Genomic DNA, 18,779 nt, shown 5'->3' on the forward strand with positions numbered 1-18,779 from the left:
TTTTAATCCAATCCTGATAAAAAATAATTAGGCGCTTAAAAAAAACTAACATAAATATTAATTATTTGTCTAGAACTAAGAATAGATAAGAAAATTTTGAAGAGGACCATGAGGAGAAACTTGCCTATAAAATATTAAAGTCCATTTTAGACCTTTTATTTTGGAATAGTAAGGTACTGGCACAAGAATAAGTGGGCAAATCTAAAGAATAAGAGAACTAGCCTTGAAACAGACATATAATGTCTTTCTATACAACAGAACAATCAAAAAATCAATGGCAAACAGGTTTATTATTCACCAAATAGTGTTGAAAATTTTGACTACTTGGAAAAAAACTGTTCTGCTGTTTTACAATAAGATAAAATTTATTTCAGGCAGATTAAAAAGGCAAACATAAACAAGAAAATATTTTTAAATCTATAAGAAACTATGGGTGAATAATAAGTTAGTCTCTTGATGAGGATGGATTATACCAGCATAAAAATGATAAAATAACAAAATTCAAAACTTCAAATATAATATAAATTCAATTCCATAAACTGACTCTGGCATGCATGTCTCCACCTCTGTGTGTCTGTGTGTAAGTATGCGTATATATACACATACATTTATATACATATAAATATTAGAAATACCCTAGTTCCATTTTCTTATTTTTTCTTTCTGTGCTTTTTTTTTTAAAAAATAGCCTCTGCCATTGAGCATATTACTATAACCATAAAAGAATCTGTTTATGACATGCCAAACTGACTATGGTATAAGTTAATTCTAAATAATACAGGAAGGTCATTTGAGAGAGGAAACTGCTAATAAAATTAATCTGAAAATATCAACAAAGAAAGCCCTATATCAATATACGAGGAAAAAGAAGAAAAATCAATTAGGAAGAAAAATGTCTCTAAATTTTGTTTTTTATGGAGATAAGAAAGCATTAAAAGTCAAAGATGTTTCATGTCAAAACAAACAGAAAGCATGTACTAATCGTTAGGAGACTGAGAATTTAGTCTTGATTCAGCCATGCATGTATGGTCAAGATATGCAGTTTTTGTGGCCCCAGTATAAAATAAGGGGCTTGCTCTAAACCAATTGTTTCCAAAAACATCAGTTTTTTCACTAGCAAAAAATATGTGTAGAGCTTACTATGTGTTCAGCTTTGTGCCAAGCTTTGTAAGCATCACCTCATTAAATCCTCTCAATAAGAAATACTACTATGTCCATTGCAAGATCTTAAAAATGAGGCATAAAGTACAAAATCACACAGTTAGTTAAGTAAACATTTGAACCCAGGCAACCCAGGCCCAAGGGCAGGCTCACTATTAATGTCAGACTTAAATCTCTTCTTTCAAAGTTCCCCAAGTGATTTACCGGATCAAATTGACCAGACCACCTCACAATTTTTCCAGTTCTCAATTATAAAATACTACAAGCCTGTTTAATCATTTCTTTATCATTCTTTGTTTTATTAACTCCTGTGGTAATAATGTTCAACATTCAACTGGGTCTCTTAGGAGAAATGGTACCAAGAAGTGAGACTGAAAGATGGAGGTCTTTCACAAATGTCATCTCTTATCATCTTAAATGAGCACAAAATCTGAACTGTTTCAGCAGGTTCATAGTCACTCCAGCTTCCCAAATAAACACATTACAGAGTACATGAGTTAGTAGAGAAGCATGCCAATCTTTCATTTAGATTGACTTCACTTTCTGTCATGTTTCAATAAGAAGAAATCAAGAGGAAGAAAGAGAAGGAGAATTTAAAAGAGACTGGCAGATGGAGGTGGCCCTGCTATAGCCCTAGCAGTGAGATGAGGACCCCCTCTCTCCCAGTTTCCTATGGCCTTGCTGAATGGGTGTGTGGACCCTTTGATTTCTTCCAACAGAGGGTCTAATAAAGGGGTAAATGAAGCATCAAAGAGTAGGAGTTACAAAAGCAAAAATGAGAAGTTGAAGAATAGTGAAGGGCAAGGGAGAGAAAGGTTAGCACGTAACCTGATTCTGGTCCTTTCTAAGTTGCAATGGTAGAGCTACAAGATTGCCGGAAAAGGGAAATTATACATGGATATTATGTGCAAAATCAATCCTGTTTTAAGCACTCACTGGCAGTACAAGCCTGCAGTTACAGTGAGTCATTAGGCTGGTCCACCCACAAGCATACAGGAACCCTCACTGACACAGGAGCCAACACAAGTGCCCCCAGGGAACCAGCTCCTAGCTGGGGACCCAGACACGTAAGCCCATAGACTCTACCTTGTATGTGATTTCACTCCTGCTATCTGTGAGGTCCAGTTGGATGGAGATGTAATCAATGTTGGGAGAAGGGGAACTCAGGTGCTGGTATCGAAGCCCCATCAGCAGGAACTCCTCACAGCTCGCTTTGAGACTTCCGACTTTCTTCAGTCCCAGGGTACACCTGCCCCCTGGACACTTCAGCTCTGTTCCCAATTCTAGAATGTATAGCAGGGAATTAAGAGAGGCACTTGTACCTTAGTGATTATCTTTAAAAACCTACCCTCCCTCCCACGGACACTTATTCCCTCTCATTGACCAAAGAACACTCATGTGTACCCGCCAATCGTTCACTGAGTGGGTGGTCATTATTCTGAAAATCTGCCATTTCCTTACTGTAAAAACAATCAACCGATTCTCTAACAAGGTCCTTACCCACCAAAAGTGCTTGAGAGAAAAAATAAAATGCATTTTCTGGTGGTGGACCGTCTCTGACGAATAGGCTCACTGTAGGCCTTCTACAATCCTGCTCTTGTCTGTATTTACAGCATCCAGTTCTATAACCCCACCATGCAATCTCTGCTAGAATATTCTATTCACTGAAATTCAACCCCCACTTAAACACATCTGAATTCTGCATATTTTCCAGGTCCACTTAGTCTTTTTACTAAAGCTTTCTTCAAATATTCATTGACCACTTGAACCAACCTAATCTCCTCCACTAAAAACTGCAGTCATCTCTCCAGTACATAGCCTTTTTGTCTCTGCCAACTGTATTTTTCACTCTTGCACGTCTATGATATGCACAGGCCACTTATGTTAGTGGCCTTTTGCACACTTCCCTGATGTAAAAACTGGGTATTCTATTCTTACCCAGAAGGCTGCGAAGACTAAATGAGATGACATATGTGCAAACATGTCTTTAGTCATAACTTACTGTCCAAATTCCAGTATGACTACAACCATGATTTTCCCTTATATTTCCTGGTCTTTCCACAGTGCCTACAACACTACTATGTGTCTAGGAGGTGCCCAAAATGTGATAACTAAATGAATAACAAGAGGAACATTATCCATCAACTCTTCCTGATTTAAACCATATCTCCTGCCTACCAGCTTTACCCCAAACCTGCTTCAAGTCTAATAACACCTAATAAATTCCCCAGTTACTCTAGCTATCACTGCTATTGCTACTTACTATTAATAATAAGAGCTGACAGTTACTGAGCACTTGCTAGGAGCCAGACACTGTGCTAATTGCTTTGTGTGTGTGTGATCTCATTCACTGTCACCTTTATACAACCCTATGAAACAGCCACTATCCTTGCCCTTTTTTCAGAGACTTAGGTTAAGAAACTGACCTAACATCACACAGGAAATAAATAGCAGAGGCAGTTTTCAAGCCCAAGTTTTTCTGTTTCCAAAGTCTGCACTCTTAGCCACTAACCTACATTTTCAACCAGCTACAAATTCTATTAAGTAAAACTCTTTGTCACGGTGGAAGATGACCATTTAAGATCTGGCAGATTTAGTAACATCCAGATAAGTATTAAAACATATCATACGAGACTCAGGAAAGAAACTATGTGGCTGATCTCCACGAGGTTCCTCCAGCTGGGGCTCCACCAGAACCAGCTGGCCGTGGGCTGGCAGCTGAGTTCCCACAGGGTCCAGTCTGACTGTGCATTCCAGGCTGGCCATCCTCTCGTAATCAAATCTGAGCAGGTTCTTATCAATGACTCGGGACAGGCCATAGAACTCAGACACCTCCAGTGCATTATCACTCATGCGGATGATGTTACAGTCTGGTTCCAGGAGGTAGACCCGCAGGATAAAGGTTTCCGTGAAGGTGTCTGTCTCAGTAAACCTGAGGGCAGAACAGAGCAAAGGCAACATTATCGGTGAGCAGGTTCTTCTGATACTTGTGCACTAAGTTGACTTGAAGCTTAAAGATTGCCTTTCACACAATCTGTGTATCAGGTAGAGCTTGGATTTTACTTTATACTCTACACCCCACCTCCCCATCCTTTTCCCTGCTCCTTAAATTGGTGTCAACTCCTTTTTATGATACTTCCCTTTCCAATGACCCTCCTTTTAATACCTTCTCTCAAATCTATCATCAATACGGGTATTTAATGACTGCTCTGAGCTCAGAGTCTCATCTCGAGCATGTGTGCAATTTAAGAGTATCCTGCATATCTAGTTTATGCACTGACTTTTAATTCAGGAGTGAAGGGATGAGGGGTTTCTGAAGCATCATGCCCGTTTCACTTTTCACAAATGCCACAAGAGGAGTTATTTGCAGTCTAGCTGGGGAAGCTCAGCTCAGTGGGTGGCATGTAAAGGGTGATCAGTGACTGTAACCTCCAATCCCTTCATTCGCTTAGGAACTACGTTCTCTGGATATTTGCAGAACCTAATAGGGATGGATTGTCATTCTTTTTTTAATTAAATTTATTTATTTTTAATTGAAGGATAATTGCTTTACAGTACTGTGTTAGTTTCTGCCAAACATCAACACGAATCAGCCATAGGTATACCTAGATCCCTTCCCTCTTGAACATCCCTCCCACCTCATCCCCATCTCACCCCTCTAGGTTGTTACAGAGTCCTGCTTGGAGTTCCCTGAATCATACAGCAAACTGATGGGCTGTCATTCTTTATTGAAGGGAGAAAATTAAAGTGATGGTCGTGCATCAATAATAGATTCTCCATTGATGTGCTTTATAATGGCCCAAGCACATGCTAGACTCCTTACAAAGAGTTTATCATTCAGTCTTCACAGGAATCTATGGCAGTGTTGTTGACTCCATTTTACAGATGAGGAAACTGAGACTTAGAAAGGTCAAGTAGCTTACCAAAAGGGCCAGAGATGAGGTAAGAGTGTAAAAAACATGCTGTCTGCTTTTCTGCCTCCACCTCCTCTGAATGTTCGACTTTAAATCCTCAAGACCAAGAAGATTGACAGGTCCTCTAACTCTGCACTTCAAGGGTGTTGCTCCACCCGCCTCATCCTTTAGAAACTCAAAGAAATGGGAACAGCCAGAATTCATCAGCAAGCTTTCTGAAGCCAATTAGTTTGTTACCTTTAAAGTCTTAGGAAGATCAAACAGCCCTGTATGCTGATTGCCTAGTTCAAGGAATCCTTGGGTGCCATCTCATTTTCTGAGCACGGCATTTGCTTCATGCCTCTCTTCTGGCTTGTCATTCTGCATCACAATTATCTAGCCATCTTTTGCATCAGGCCATGAAAACCAGTCCATTTATCCTCTTGCTTTTGTTTCCTAAGCCTACCTAGCACAAGCCTGACCTATAATAGGTGATCAGGATAATTCACTGTCTGCTACAAAACTCCAGACTAGTATTCCTCTGGTACTTATGGGAAACTCATGCTGCTGTATTTTAGTCAAATACTCTTAAAAGTGACAAAAACCAAGTAAAAAACTATATAAGGCCTACTCCACCTACACTGAATTTTCAGTTGCTTCTATGAAGTGAGCAATAACATAACCATGAGCTTAATTTTTCAATTAACTTTTTATTTAGATATAATTCACATAATCCTAAAATATACCTTTTTAAAGTTTACAACTCAGTGTTTCTAGTATTTTCAGAAGGCTATGCAACCATCCTGCTCTCTAATTCCAAACACTTTTATCACCTCCCCCCATAAAAATCTACACCCATGAGCAGTCACTCCCCCTTCACCCCACCCCCAAAAGCTGGCAACTGCAATCTACTTTCTGCCTTTCTGAATTTGCCTTTTCTGGACATATCATATAAATGAAATTAAACAATGTGTAACCTTTTATGTCTGACTTCTTTCATTTAGCATATTTTCAAGGCTCAGCTGTGCTATAGCATGTAACAGTACTTCATCCCTTTTGTGGCTGAATAATATTCCATTGTATAAATATACCACATCTTGTTTACTCATTCATCAGACTGATTATTTCAACTTTTTGACATGTACAAAAAATGCTGCAGTGAACATTTGTGTAAATTTTTGTGTGAATATGCGTTTTAATTTCTCTTGTACATATGTGTATCTAGGAGTAGAACTGCTGGGTCATAATGTCACTTTGTCCAACTGCATAATTGATCATTTTAAACCTTTTTAAAATATAATATGTTTAAAAATAGAAGATATTGCCCTTCTTAAAACTAAGCAGTTGATAATCAAAATGAAGAATTTCATTCACTTTTGGAATATATTTTCTTCCTAATTCTCATTAAAAATTTGTAGATTGTAACCTCCATTTTTAATCATAAATGGAGAGTTGAATGACCAGAGATACCTGTACAAGAACTATAAAGGGAAACAGGAGAAAGCTAATAATTTGCCATAGAAAAGCCCCAAGGAAGAGGATATAAATAAAAGTAACTGAAAGGTTGCTACAATTCTTGCCTCATCCATTCAGGTCTCCAGTTCCTACTACTAATTACTTACTTGTTTGAAATCTAGTAACTCCCACCATAGCAATACTTAACCAAAGAAACAGAATCACACAGAATGGTTATCTGACAAAGAATGAAGAACGCTCCTGTGCCACTTACCTGTAAAGTCTAAGCTTCACTGTGTCTTCATCGAGAATTGGGCAACCGTTATGAGTATATTTTACTTCATTGGGAAGGAAATGGCAGTCAAAGACCTAGTTCATGAGAAGAAAGGGACACATATGTGAAAATCATTGGTACACTTTTTAGTTTTTCCAGCAGATAAGTACGGCCTGGAGAAATTATGTTCTCTTAGCATTATGTATGCGTATGTATGTTTAGTTGTGTAGGATCTTAATTCCCTGAACAGGGATAGAACCTCTACCCCTAGCAGTGGAAGTGGAGTCCTAACCACTAGACCACCCAAGAATTCCCTGTATGTGTGTGTTTTAACCACCAGCACCTCTACCCAGCCCCATGTCCATGCTGCTGCTGCTGCTGCTAAGTCACTTCAGTCATGTCCGACCCTGTGCAACCCCATAGACGGTAGCCCACCAGGCTCCCCCGTCCCTGGGGTTCTCCAGGCAAGAAGACTGGAGTGGGTTGCCATTTCCTTCTCCAACGCATGAAAGTGAAAAGTGAAAGTGAAGTCGCTCAGTCATGCCCGACTCTTAGCAACCCCATGGCCTGCAGCCTACCAGGCTCCTCCGTCCACGGGATTTTCTAGGCAAGAGCACTGGAGTGGGGTGCCATTGCCTTCTCCGCCATGTCCATGACCATCCTGCTTATACAGCTGTTGCCTGTTTTGAGAATGTCTAAATTATGAAAGTCCAAGCAGATGAAGCAGATAAATTAAACAGTGATGATCTCTAAATAATTATCTTTTTATATTATATTTAAAATATGGTCCCATTTTTCAAAACATTATTTACCAACACCTTTCAGGGGTTTACAGCAATTAAGGAGGTATACCTGTATGTACACAGGAAAAGACATGTCTTACCCCACATACCAACATGCTATATTAGCTCTGTGTGTATTTTTTCTTCTCCTTTTATTGCTTTCCTTTCCAAATAGTGTTTTTATATTTAAAGATGAAGCTGCTTAATATGGACACTATTGTGTTTGATCAAAGACAAACAAGACCCACAGTAGTTTCTCAGTTATTTGCAAAAGACTGTGTTTAATAGTCATGTAATAACAGAAATGACTTATGAGACAAACAGCAACATCAAGGCAATTTTCTCTCTTCAAGCAGAATTATAATTAACTGTACCACCTAACTCAGAACTATTAAGGAAATTTCTAATTGTTATATTCTGGGGTCATATTTTTTAAAAAAATTTTCTCTTCCAGTCATACCATTCTGTACAATCTGACCTGGTAGAGTACTAAGAAATACTCTCGAGGTATTTACATGTCATCACTGCTGAATTCATGCTTCTTAGCCTGTACCTAAGTACAGCCTCACACATTTACCAAAAACATAATCCTTTCTGACTCTACTCTAGTCAGAAGGTCTCTTCTTTATCTCCTTCCTTACTGTCAGAAAGAGGGAGCAAAGACGTCTGTAGAAGAGGAGATCATTTATTTGTATTCCTGTTCTACACACATCTTCGCTTCCTCTTTTTAATTGACAACAAGGAAGGAGATAAAGGAAAGACCTTCCCCATATCATTGACAAATAGTCATGGTAATAAAGAGACAATCTGCTTTGTTAAAAGAAACATCTGTTTTATGTTTTGTAATATGTTTTCCTTTCATAAAAGGCGACAACCATAATTGTCCATAAATTTACTAAGCAAAACAAAGGAGAGCTAAATCCTTTTCTAATTACTGTCTAGCTTTGTTTTTTTCCACTCCAACTGCTTTTCAATTACAATTTATAATTAAATGGTCACACATTCCTAACTCATTACTCACTTTAATGACAGTAAACTGGTTCAAACGAGAGATATTTTCTTACCGCTGTATTTCCTATTCAGAAGAGCAAGCTCAGCTCTAAACCGTGGTGCTTTTCCACCCAGGAAATTTCTTGCTTTGGGACAGGTGTGAGCAATACTGTGTGGAGGTAAGTCTTGTCCTAAAACATGAGGAAAACATATCGCCATCGACCTTCTCTAATTGACTATGTCAAGAGGGTTCTCTAGACAGAAGGTACTGGTGTGCGCCAAGCGCATCCGTTTCCAAATATCCAATAGGAAAATGAACCTGTTGGTCCTAACACAAACTTCAGTAATGAAATGAAAACACTAATTGAACAGATGTTAAACAAAACATTTTCTGTGCAAATCACATGAAATTGTTCATTACACAGCAGGGTGTTGTTAATACAGTCATCTCACTAGGAATGGGCTCACATAAGCTTGCTTTCACCTTCCTAGTAAGCTCTATTGAAGAGTAATGCTTACACTGTGTGTTTGTGTGTGCGTGCACTTGCGTGCATGCATGCACATGGTTATGCTTAATTTCAAAAACTCCAAAAGACATAAATCCCTAGGGAGAACTGCATCTGCCTGTATTAAAAACAGGCACATATTCCTCAAAAAAGCACTTTTCACTTAGGAATCTTGGTTTTGTTGAAATTATCACAATAAGAAAATAGGAAGATCACCTGGTGATCTGAGAAACAAAGTTTTTCCGGATATACAGATTTCTTGGTAGTACAAAGCTCCAATATTTGTCCAGAAGGTAATGAAACTCCACATTTTAAGAAAATAAATATATTTACTTCATGTGTGCATGTTCAATCGTGTCTGAGTCTTTGTGACCCCATGGACTGTGGCCCAATAGGCTCCTCTGTCCATGGAATTTTCCAAGTTAAGAATACTGGAGTGGGTTGCCATTTCCTACTCCAGGGAATCTTCCTGATTCAAGGATCAAATATACATCTCTTGAGTCTTGAATTTTACATTGGCAGGTGGATTCTTAGATGAGAAAAATTCATTTGAGATGTCAGAGGTACCTCTGGCTATGCATACACTGAAGCATGATCCTTTAATGAACCACAGCACACTAGGGGACCCTCTGTGGATGTTTGGAGCCATGTCCCTTTGACTTACAATGCTGACTTTCCTAAACCAGACAGGTACATTGTTTTTGTTCCACATCATCTTTCTAGTAATAGATTTTTGCCCTAAGATCAGAGAAAGTTTGAAAAGGAGGTGACTTAGAGATCTCCTACAATCCTTGATTCTTGTGACCAAATAAGTGTTCTGCTTACATCTGGTCACAGGGATCCCTTTTTGCTCTCCAGGGCCTCAGAACTGGCCAAGTGATGAGGACCATTAAAGTATCACTAAAAATGATGACATTTTCATTATTCTCATAGAAAGTGCTGTATGTGTTTAGAAGTCATAGGCTATTCGTAATGGAGAGAGGGACAGGATATCCCCAGAGGTTTAAGTCACAGTAGATTCTCCCCAAAATGCTTTCCAAGGAGGGAGAATCTGGGGAATAAGAGGGTGTTGTTTTTGCATGCTTGAGGCCAGAGTTTAATATCTCTGCACTACAGGGGGAATTTTCCCTCTCTTCTTCCCTCACAAAATAGTCAACTTTACTTCTAAATAAATGTTGAACAATTTTTTTTGATATATTGATTGGAAGCATTATCAAATTCAGTCTTTATAAGGCATCCACTTTTTTCCATACAGCCCTGAGTCCCCACTCTATCAAGGACTCCAGTCATGTAGGATTAGGGTTCTATTTTGCTGCTCCCCAAAACCCCAAGGTTTTACTTTTGACCCCAGTGCCTGTAGTGAGGGCTCCACTGATGCTACTATCACATTTAGTGCATCAGGGCTTGAGGCGTGAGCCATCCCAGGCCTCTACCTTTCCCCTAACTTATAGACGTCAATCAAACACACCTTCCAGCAGAAGTTACATGTTGGAAGAAAGTGGGGAGATATTGCAATCACTACACACTTGGGAATACAAGTGTGACCTGGGGCCATTAGCACAAACTAACACTGTTTAGATGCCCATCTGAAGATCATTGACTGATAAAAGAAAAAGCTCATGGGAAACTGGAAGGAGACATTTAGTTACAATATCATAAGCAATACTCCCAACATGAGAGCCCTCCGTAGAATTCTGATGTGTTTCATAATCAGATATAACCATAGGGAGGTAAGTGGAATATCTAGAGATTTCAATTTGAGCTATCAGTCTCTTTTTTTAAGATTTTTGGGGGGAATGTGAACCACTTTTAAAGTCTTTATTGAATTTGTTGCAATATTGCTTCTGTTTTTTATGTTTTAGTTTTTTGGGCATGAGGCCTGTGGGATGTGGGATCTTAGCTCACTGACTGGAAATCAAACTCATATTTCTTTTTTTTAATTTTAATTGGGGGCTGATTACTTTACAATATTGTAGTGGTTTTTTGCCATACATTGACATGAATCAGCCATGGGTATACATGTGTTCCCCATCCTGAACCCCCCTCCCACCTCCCTCCCCATCCCATCCCTCAGGGTCATCCCAGTGCACCAGCCCTGAGCACCCTGTCTCATGCATCAAACCTGGACTGGTGATCTATTTCATATATGATAATATACATGTTTCAATGCTATTCTCACAAATCATCCCACCCTTACCTTCTCCCACAGAGTCCAAAAGACTGTTCTTTACATCTGTGTCTCTTTTGCTGTCTTGCATATAGGGTTATTGTTACTATCTTTCTAAATTCCATATATATGCATTAATATACTGTATTGGTGTTTTTCTTTCTGACTTACTTCACTCTGTATAATAGGCTCCAGTTTCATCCACATCATTAGAACTGATTCAAATGCATTCTTTTTAATGGCTGAGTAATATTCCATTGTGTATATGTACCACAGCTTTCTTATCCATCTGTTTGCTGATGGACATCTAGGTTGCTTTTATGTCCTGGCTATTGTAAACAGTGCTACGATGAACATTGGGGTGCACGTGTCTCTTTCAGATCTGGTTTCTTTGGTGTGTATGCCCAGCAGTGGGATTGCTGGGTTGTATGGCAGTTCTATTTCCAGTTTTTAAGGAATCTCCACACTGTTCTCCATAGTGGCTGTACTAGTTTGCATTCTCATCAACAGTGTAAGAGGGTTCCCTTTTCTCCACACCCTCTCCAGCATTTACTGCTTGTAGACTTCTGGATGGCAGCCATTTTGACCAGCATGAGATGGTACCTCATTGTGGTTTTGATTTGCATTTCCCTGATAATGAGTGATATTGAGCATCTTTTCGTGTGTTTGTTAGCCATCTGTATGTCTTCTTTGGAGAAATGTCTGTTTAGCTCTTTGGCCATTTTTTGATTGGGTCATTTATTTTTCTGGAGTTGAGTTGCAGGAGTTGCTTGTATATATTTGAGATTCTTTGTTGCTTTGTTTGCTATTATTTTCTCCCACTCTGAAGGCTGTCTTTTCACCTTATAGTTTCCTTCATTGTGCAAAAGCTTTTAAATTTAATTAGGTCCCATTTGTTTATTTTTGCTTTTATTTCCATTACTCTGGGAGGTGGGTCAAAGAGAATCCTACTGTGATTTATGTCAGAGAGTGTTTTTGCCTATGTTTTCCTCTAGGAGTTTTATAGTTTCTGGTCTTACATTTAGATCTTTAATCCATTTTGAGTTTATTTTTGTGTGTGGTGTTAGAAAGTGTTCTAATTTTAAAAAGTGGTTGACCAGTTTTCCCAGCACCACTTCTTAAAGAGATTGTCTTTTCTCCACTGTATATTCTTGCCTCCTTTGTCAAAGATAAGGTATCCATAGGTGTGTGGATTTATCTCTGGGCTTTCTATTTTGTTCCATTGATCTATATTTCTGTCTTTGTGCCAGTACCATACTGTCTTGATGACTATAGCTTTGTGGTATAGTTTGAAGTCAGGCAGGTTGATTCCTCCAGTTCCATTCTTCTTTCTCAAGATTGCTTTGGCTATTCGAGGTTTTTGTATTTCCATACAAATTGTGAAATTATTTGTTCTAGTTCTCTGAAAAATACTGTTGGTAGCTTGATAGGGATTGCATTGAATCTATAGACTGCTTTGGGTCGTATACTCATTCTCACTATATTGATTCTTCTGACCCCGCACAAGATATATTTCTCCATCTATTTGTGTCATCTTTGATTTCTTTCATCAGTCAAACCCACACTATTTGCACTGGAAGCAAAGTCTTAACCACTGGGCTGCCAAGGAAGTCCCCTATCTCTGTCTCTTTAGTTCTTCTTTACAACATCTATTATCACTTTTGAATAAGCTGATGGATTTTTTTATTTTCGGCTAAATAGACAGAAAGAACACTGATGCTCACAGTTCAGCAAATAGAAATGATGTATTTTGCCAGAAGAAGTAGTCACATCCAGTGTTGAATATTATCAAAACTGTTTGCATTGAGAGGAAAGTTAAACTACAGTAAGAAGAAGTAATAATACCAGAAGTAATATTCTACTGTGTATAGAGAAAAACTTTTACTTTAAACAAATATTTGATAATTCAGGCTTTCCTAAACCCAGTGAATTAGAGGATAACTCTTTATCCTACAAAAGGATTGAGCACAGAATACCCTTAAATGACAAGGTCTCCAAGGCCATGATTAAAAGGAAAAAAATGTACGTGAGCATTTTTGAAGAACAGTGACTATTTAAAGTATCTTCATATCTCTTTTCCAGATCTCTTCCATTACTCAAGGGACTGTTTGAATGATGGTAATAGATGAAAATGTCTTCACATTTTATTTTTGCTATTCTGTGGTACAAGTGTGTCCTAAAATTGTCCCGGAACCCTGACATCTTATCCAAAGGCACCTTGACTGGCCAGGGTGAGATAATCTGGGGCAGTTATAGCCCCATAAAGACTGTCCATATCACACTACACAGGAGACTGCCCACTCCAACCCTTGGAAGGCTGGCCCTGTTTTCATTTTGTCTCTCTCTGTCCCCATTTTCCTCTCTCTGTTTCCCCGCTAAGTTTCTCAGAGAGCGCTGATGTACCTAAAATGAGTGGTATTTGATTCCCTGATCTTAGTAAGCTTTACATGCATTCTCTTCAATAAAGAGGATAAATTGGAAAGACTTGTCAATTTATGTATTTTTCATTTAAAAATCCATCCATCCATTAGTTTGAACCAGCCTTCCACCACAGGTATTAACATAAACAGGAGTAACTCCTGTTGGATTTGTAATTTACAGTCAGCCAAGAACATTCAAAAATAGTTTTGACCAATATCAAATCATTACCTGGTACACCTGAAACCAATGTTGTATGTCAATTATACCTCAAAAAAAATTTAACAGGTTTCACCTTGCATAGAAAAAACAACACATTATTATGCCAACCAATTGCAGCTCCACCATTTCAAATCTGAACTTCTTAACATCACTCACCTCTGGTAGCTTGAAAGAAGACCTTTTATCTTTCTCTCTCTCTCCTCTCCCCCCTCCCTCCCTAACATTCTCACACACTCAGATTCATACACACTACTAAATAGCAAATCTCAGATATGACCTACCTGTGGAGTGAGTTTCCCAACCCTCTGGGTTATTGGCTCATTCATCACAACTTCCACTTTGCAGGCATCTTTCTCTTTGGGGATGGTGAACTTCAGGTCATCTTGAGACAGGAAGGCAGAACTGCCCTTCATCACCCTGACCCCTTGGTTAACACGGACAAAGGTGGAGCTGGCCCAGCCTGAGAGCAGCAGCAGCAGGAGCAGGGCACCAAGCCCAGCCCAGCTCAGAGAGCTCATGCTGACAGGGGCCAAGTCGTTTCCGTTCACCAGGGAAATCCCTTCAACAAAGGAGGGCTTCTTGGCTTCCTCCAGGGGTGTCAGCTCATAGTCCAAGAGGCAGGGAGAAGGGTCCTGACAACGTGCCCCAAGATCTTAACATGTCCCTTTCATTTCAAACTCAGACAAGGAGGTCTTTCAGGCAGTCCCAGAGCTTTTAATAAAACTCGCTGATCACTCCTGACAACGCCAGCAAGATTAATGTATACCTCCCAAGTGCTTTTTTAATCCTGCAAATGGGACAAGGGGTTGGAGGAAAGTGAGAGAGAAACCAAAAGTTTATGTGACTCATTCAAAAGACCCCCACCACCAAAGGAATCTTTCAACTAGCCTATAATTTCAGCTAAATTAAAAACAAATAAACTAACTTGACCTCCAGGCCCATGTGAAAAGCAATGCAGTCATTTCATTCCCCTGAGGTAACTCCTGCTTCCGGACTCCACGGGTCCCCACCAGGATGTCAGCTGTGTGGTCTTACAGGAGCCAGCCCGCCTCACTGCCAAGGGCAGGGTTTGCTCCCCTGCCTTCAGAGAAAGTTGTCGAACTGTGCTTCTGTTTCCTCACTTGATAAATGAGGACTGTAACCAAATTTGTGCAAGAGAACTGATAGAATTATTTGCCCACTGTTTGAAAACATGATTAATTCTGAATCAGTGCTACCCACTTTTTTTAAAAAGGCTTAATAATTTGTCACCTGTGCACACTTTGCCAGGCAATGAAGACACCTAAGAAATGCTTGAGTGGAAATTGGCGAAAAGATATTTTTTTCTAAGTGAACATTTGGGGTTTTGTTTTAGGTGTAACAAGCACTAGGAATTGAGTAACATAGCTTCAACATACACAGCTAATGACATGGCAGATGTACATGCATTTATACATCATCTACAATGCTAATTACATAGAAAGTACTGAATTTGCCCAAGTGGAGTACTTTTTTCTATTTTAACCACTTAGAATTTCATGATTTTTTTTCTGTGTCCTGTGAGAACAGAAATGATTTTAACCCAAAGTAAATGGTATTGAAACATATCTTTAACTCCAACATATGATTAGGTGAACAAAGCATAGTTCATTATGCCCATGGAAAGGTCTTACACTTTCATACTTTTAATGATTTCTATACATGAAAATAAATGTCGGAAGGTGTAGACAGAAAGGCCCGTCTCATCCACTTCTAGGACATTAGTGGAAGGCTCATTCTCTTGTCACTGTTTGAAGCCTTTGCTTTTGAGGTAGTGCCTGATCTGTGTCACCTGACACCAGGGGTTACATGCTTCACAGAGCAGCCTGTTTTCTATTCAGTCAGTCCCAAAATAAAACAGTACCACCCTCCCACTGACCATGTTACACACTCTCAGGCTGAATTAGGTTGGCTTGTTTGGGCAAGAATGCAAACTGTTTGTTGAACTTTCACAACTTGTTTCTATTAACCTCTGACATCTAAGGGCATTCAAAAAAGCAGTGCTTTCAGAGAGAAAGAGCCAGCAGGGTGGGTAGGTGTCTCCCCAAACTGAGAGATCAAAGAAAAAAACTTGGCTTTCTGAGATTGAAATGAATTAAATCAACCTATAAAGGATACTACAAGGACTCTATACTCTCAGACACTCATCTCCCTTCTTTCCTGCTTCTCCACAGACTCTCTGGCTTTTTCATGTTGGGGACCTCCAGGTCTAGAACTGTTTTCTGTCTACTCTCAACTCCCTAGCAACCTCATTCCTTGGTTTTAAATACCACTTACTTTAAATGTGGCTAATGAGTCCTACATTTATATCTCTCACCTTCTCCCTTAATTCTAAATCATACATGCAACTATTTGATATCTCCCTGTGGGTGCACGTGAACACACCCCAGGGGACACTAGTGGTGAAGAATCTGCCTGCCAATGCAGGAGACCTAAGAGAAACAGGTTTGATCTCTGGGTCAAGAAGATCCCTCGGAGAAGGACACAGCAACCTGTGGGTGTGTAACAGGCAGCTCAGTTTTTTGTTTTTGTTGCTGTAGCCAAAATTGAGCTCTTGATCTCCCCTCCCTGGGTCTTCTTTATCTCAGTAAATGGAACTCCAGGTTTTCATTTGTTCTCTTCTTTGTTTCACACATCTAAGTAAACAAACAAATAAAACTGTTTGTTCATTGTGGTGGACAGAACCTTAGGGTGACCTCCAATAAATTCCAGTCTCCTAGTACACAGAAGTTCCCTCCCTTTAAGTGACAACAGAACTAATGATATGTCCAACCAACCGAATAAAACAAAGGTGATGGGATGTCATTCTCATGACTACGACTCTCTTAGCCAGTGGGCTAGAGGCTCTCCTGATGAACTTAAAGAAGCTTGCCGCTAGGAGTTCTGCTGTCACAAGGCAATGACCTCTGCCAACCTAAATGAGCTTGGGAGAAGGTTCTTCCTGACTCAAGCCTCCGAATAAGAAGGGACACCCATGGACACCTTGATTTCAGGGTGATGACAACCTGAAGCAGAGAACCAGGATAAGCCATGCCTGGACTCTGACCAGTGAAAACTGTGAGATAATCAATTGTGTTGTTTTCAACCACTGTTTGTAGTAATGCGTTAGTACAGCAATGTAAAACACCACTTTTTTTCAAAACATACCAAGAATCCAAATACTTCTCACTGTTTCCATTGGTACCACACTGGTCCAAGCCACCACCAATTCCACTGGACTACAGGAGCATCCTACTGGACCTCCCTACTTCTCCTCTTGCCTCCCCTTTAGGCATTTCTCAGCACGGCAGCCAAGGTTCCTATTGGATTTTACTTATATCACATCCCTTCTCTGCCCTAGGCCTCCAACAGCTTCTCATCTTAGTGTGGAAGCTGAAGGCCTTGTGATGGCCTGTAAGGTATTTTACCACGTAATCTGTTTTCCCCCTTACCTCTCTCATCTCCTGTTTGTCTTCCCTTTGCTCACCCTTCTCCAGCCACACTAGCATCTTTGCTTTTTTTTTTTTTTTTCAAACAAACCAAAATCGACCTTCCCGTTTGTGGCTCCCTCTGGCATAAACATTCTTCCCCTAGACATCCCTCTTTCTACCTCACCCCTTTCAAATTTTCCACCAAATGTGACCTTGATGCTGTGGCCACACCTAGCTATCTCATTAAAACTATGATAATCTCATCCCCAGGTCCTTTTCCTGAGCAGTGATAACCACCTAACATAATACATTTGCTTATTTATATTGTTCATGTCTACTTCTCTCATGAAAGTAAGAACTTCCTTTTTATTCATGGGTTTATCTTTATGCTTCTTTCCCTTTTGTTGCCCAGATTGAAAAGGCTGCCTTACACTAAGAAAGAGAACCACACTTCAGGCTACCAGAGCAGTGAGCCCGAGGGAGTGTGGGTGTTCGGGGCATTTGCAAGGCAAAGTCAGCATACCAGCCTGTTCTTCCAGAATTTTACTTGGCAGGGAATGTAAACTGCTTTCCAGTTTAAGCCACTGTTGAGTGAGTGAGTGGAAGTTGCTCGGTCATGTCCAACTCTTTGTGAACCCATGGATAGTCCATGGAATTCTCCAGCCCAGAATACTGGAGTGGGAAGCCGTTCCCTTCTCAGGGGATCTTCCCAATCCAGGGATTGAGCCCAGGTCTCCTGCACTGCAGGCAGATTTTCTACCAGCTAAGCCACCAGGGAAGCCCAAGAATACTGGAGTGGGTAGACTATCCCTTCTCTAATGGATCTCCCTGACCCAGGAATTGAACCAGGGTCTCCTGCATTGCATGTGGATTCTTTACCAGCTGAGCTACCGACTTTTATTTGGGGTTTATTTCATTATTTGTGACTGAACTTTTACACTGTTAATAACCACCTTATTCTTCAAGTTTTTTTATTATAATAATTTCATTTAGTCACTAATCAGCTAAGTATTGTAACTTCTTACCTAATAGCATATGGGGCAATAGCTCTTTCTCTATCATAGTAAGTCTTTTATCAGAAAATAAGGTTAAAAACTAAGATTCTAATGTTCATCTACCAGGAAGAGAAAGGGGAGAAAGAAAAGTAAATCTGTTTCTGTGGCTCCTTGTGCCACAGTGATGTAGGAAGGGTAGACATGAATCTGAAGATCTGGATTCTAACCTTGGTTTTTACGAACATCTGTTTCCTCTTTCAAAAATGGGGCCATCCATCTTGCCTCTTCCAGTGCCCCAGAGAGGCCAAATGAAATAGTCCATGTGGAAATATTTTCTTAATTGCAAAGCCCCATGTAAATGTAACACTACTATTACAAAATATGTCAAAGGAATAAGACAGCAAAGCTTGTCTCAAGAAAAACAGAATGGCAGAACTTGGTCCTGGATGCAGGCAGCAGGCAGCAGAATAAAGTTCAGTATAAGTCAA

General features: G+C 39.7%; 1 protein-coding gene across 6 annotated transcripts in view; it reads right to left on the reverse strand.

The window, feature by feature from the left end:
- Positions 1-18,779, reverse strand: part of FREM1 (FRAS1 related extracellular matrix 1) — a 171,100-nt gene that overhangs the window by 132,209 nt on the left and 20,112 nt on the right. For 5 of the 6 annotated variants that reach the window (XM_043487094.1, XM_043487093.1, XM_043487096.1 and 2 more), the window contains exons 2-5: positions 14,150-14,655; positions 6,784-6,878; positions 3,792-4,093; positions 2,248-2,444 (exon numbers count right to left, since the gene is read on the reverse strand). In XM_043487094.1, coding sequence (XP_043343029.1) covers positions 2,248-2,444; positions 3,792-4,093; positions 6,784-6,878; positions 14,150-14,386 — 831 coding nt within the window. In that variant the 5' untranslated portion in view covers positions 14,387-14,655. Of the gene's footprint in view, positions 1-2,247; positions 2,445-3,791; positions 4,094-5,084; positions 5,203-6,783; positions 6,879-14,149; positions 14,656-18,779 lie in introns of those variants that run through there. The other variant, XM_043487095.1, reaches the window with a different exon arrangement.

This window comes from Cervus canadensis, chromosome 14 (assembly GCF_019320065.1).
Source record: "Cervus canadensis isolate Bull #8, Minnesota chromosome 14, ASM1932006v1, whole genome shotgun sequence".
NCBI lineage: Eukaryota > Metazoa > Chordata > Mammalia > Artiodactyla > Cervidae > Cervus > Cervus canadensis.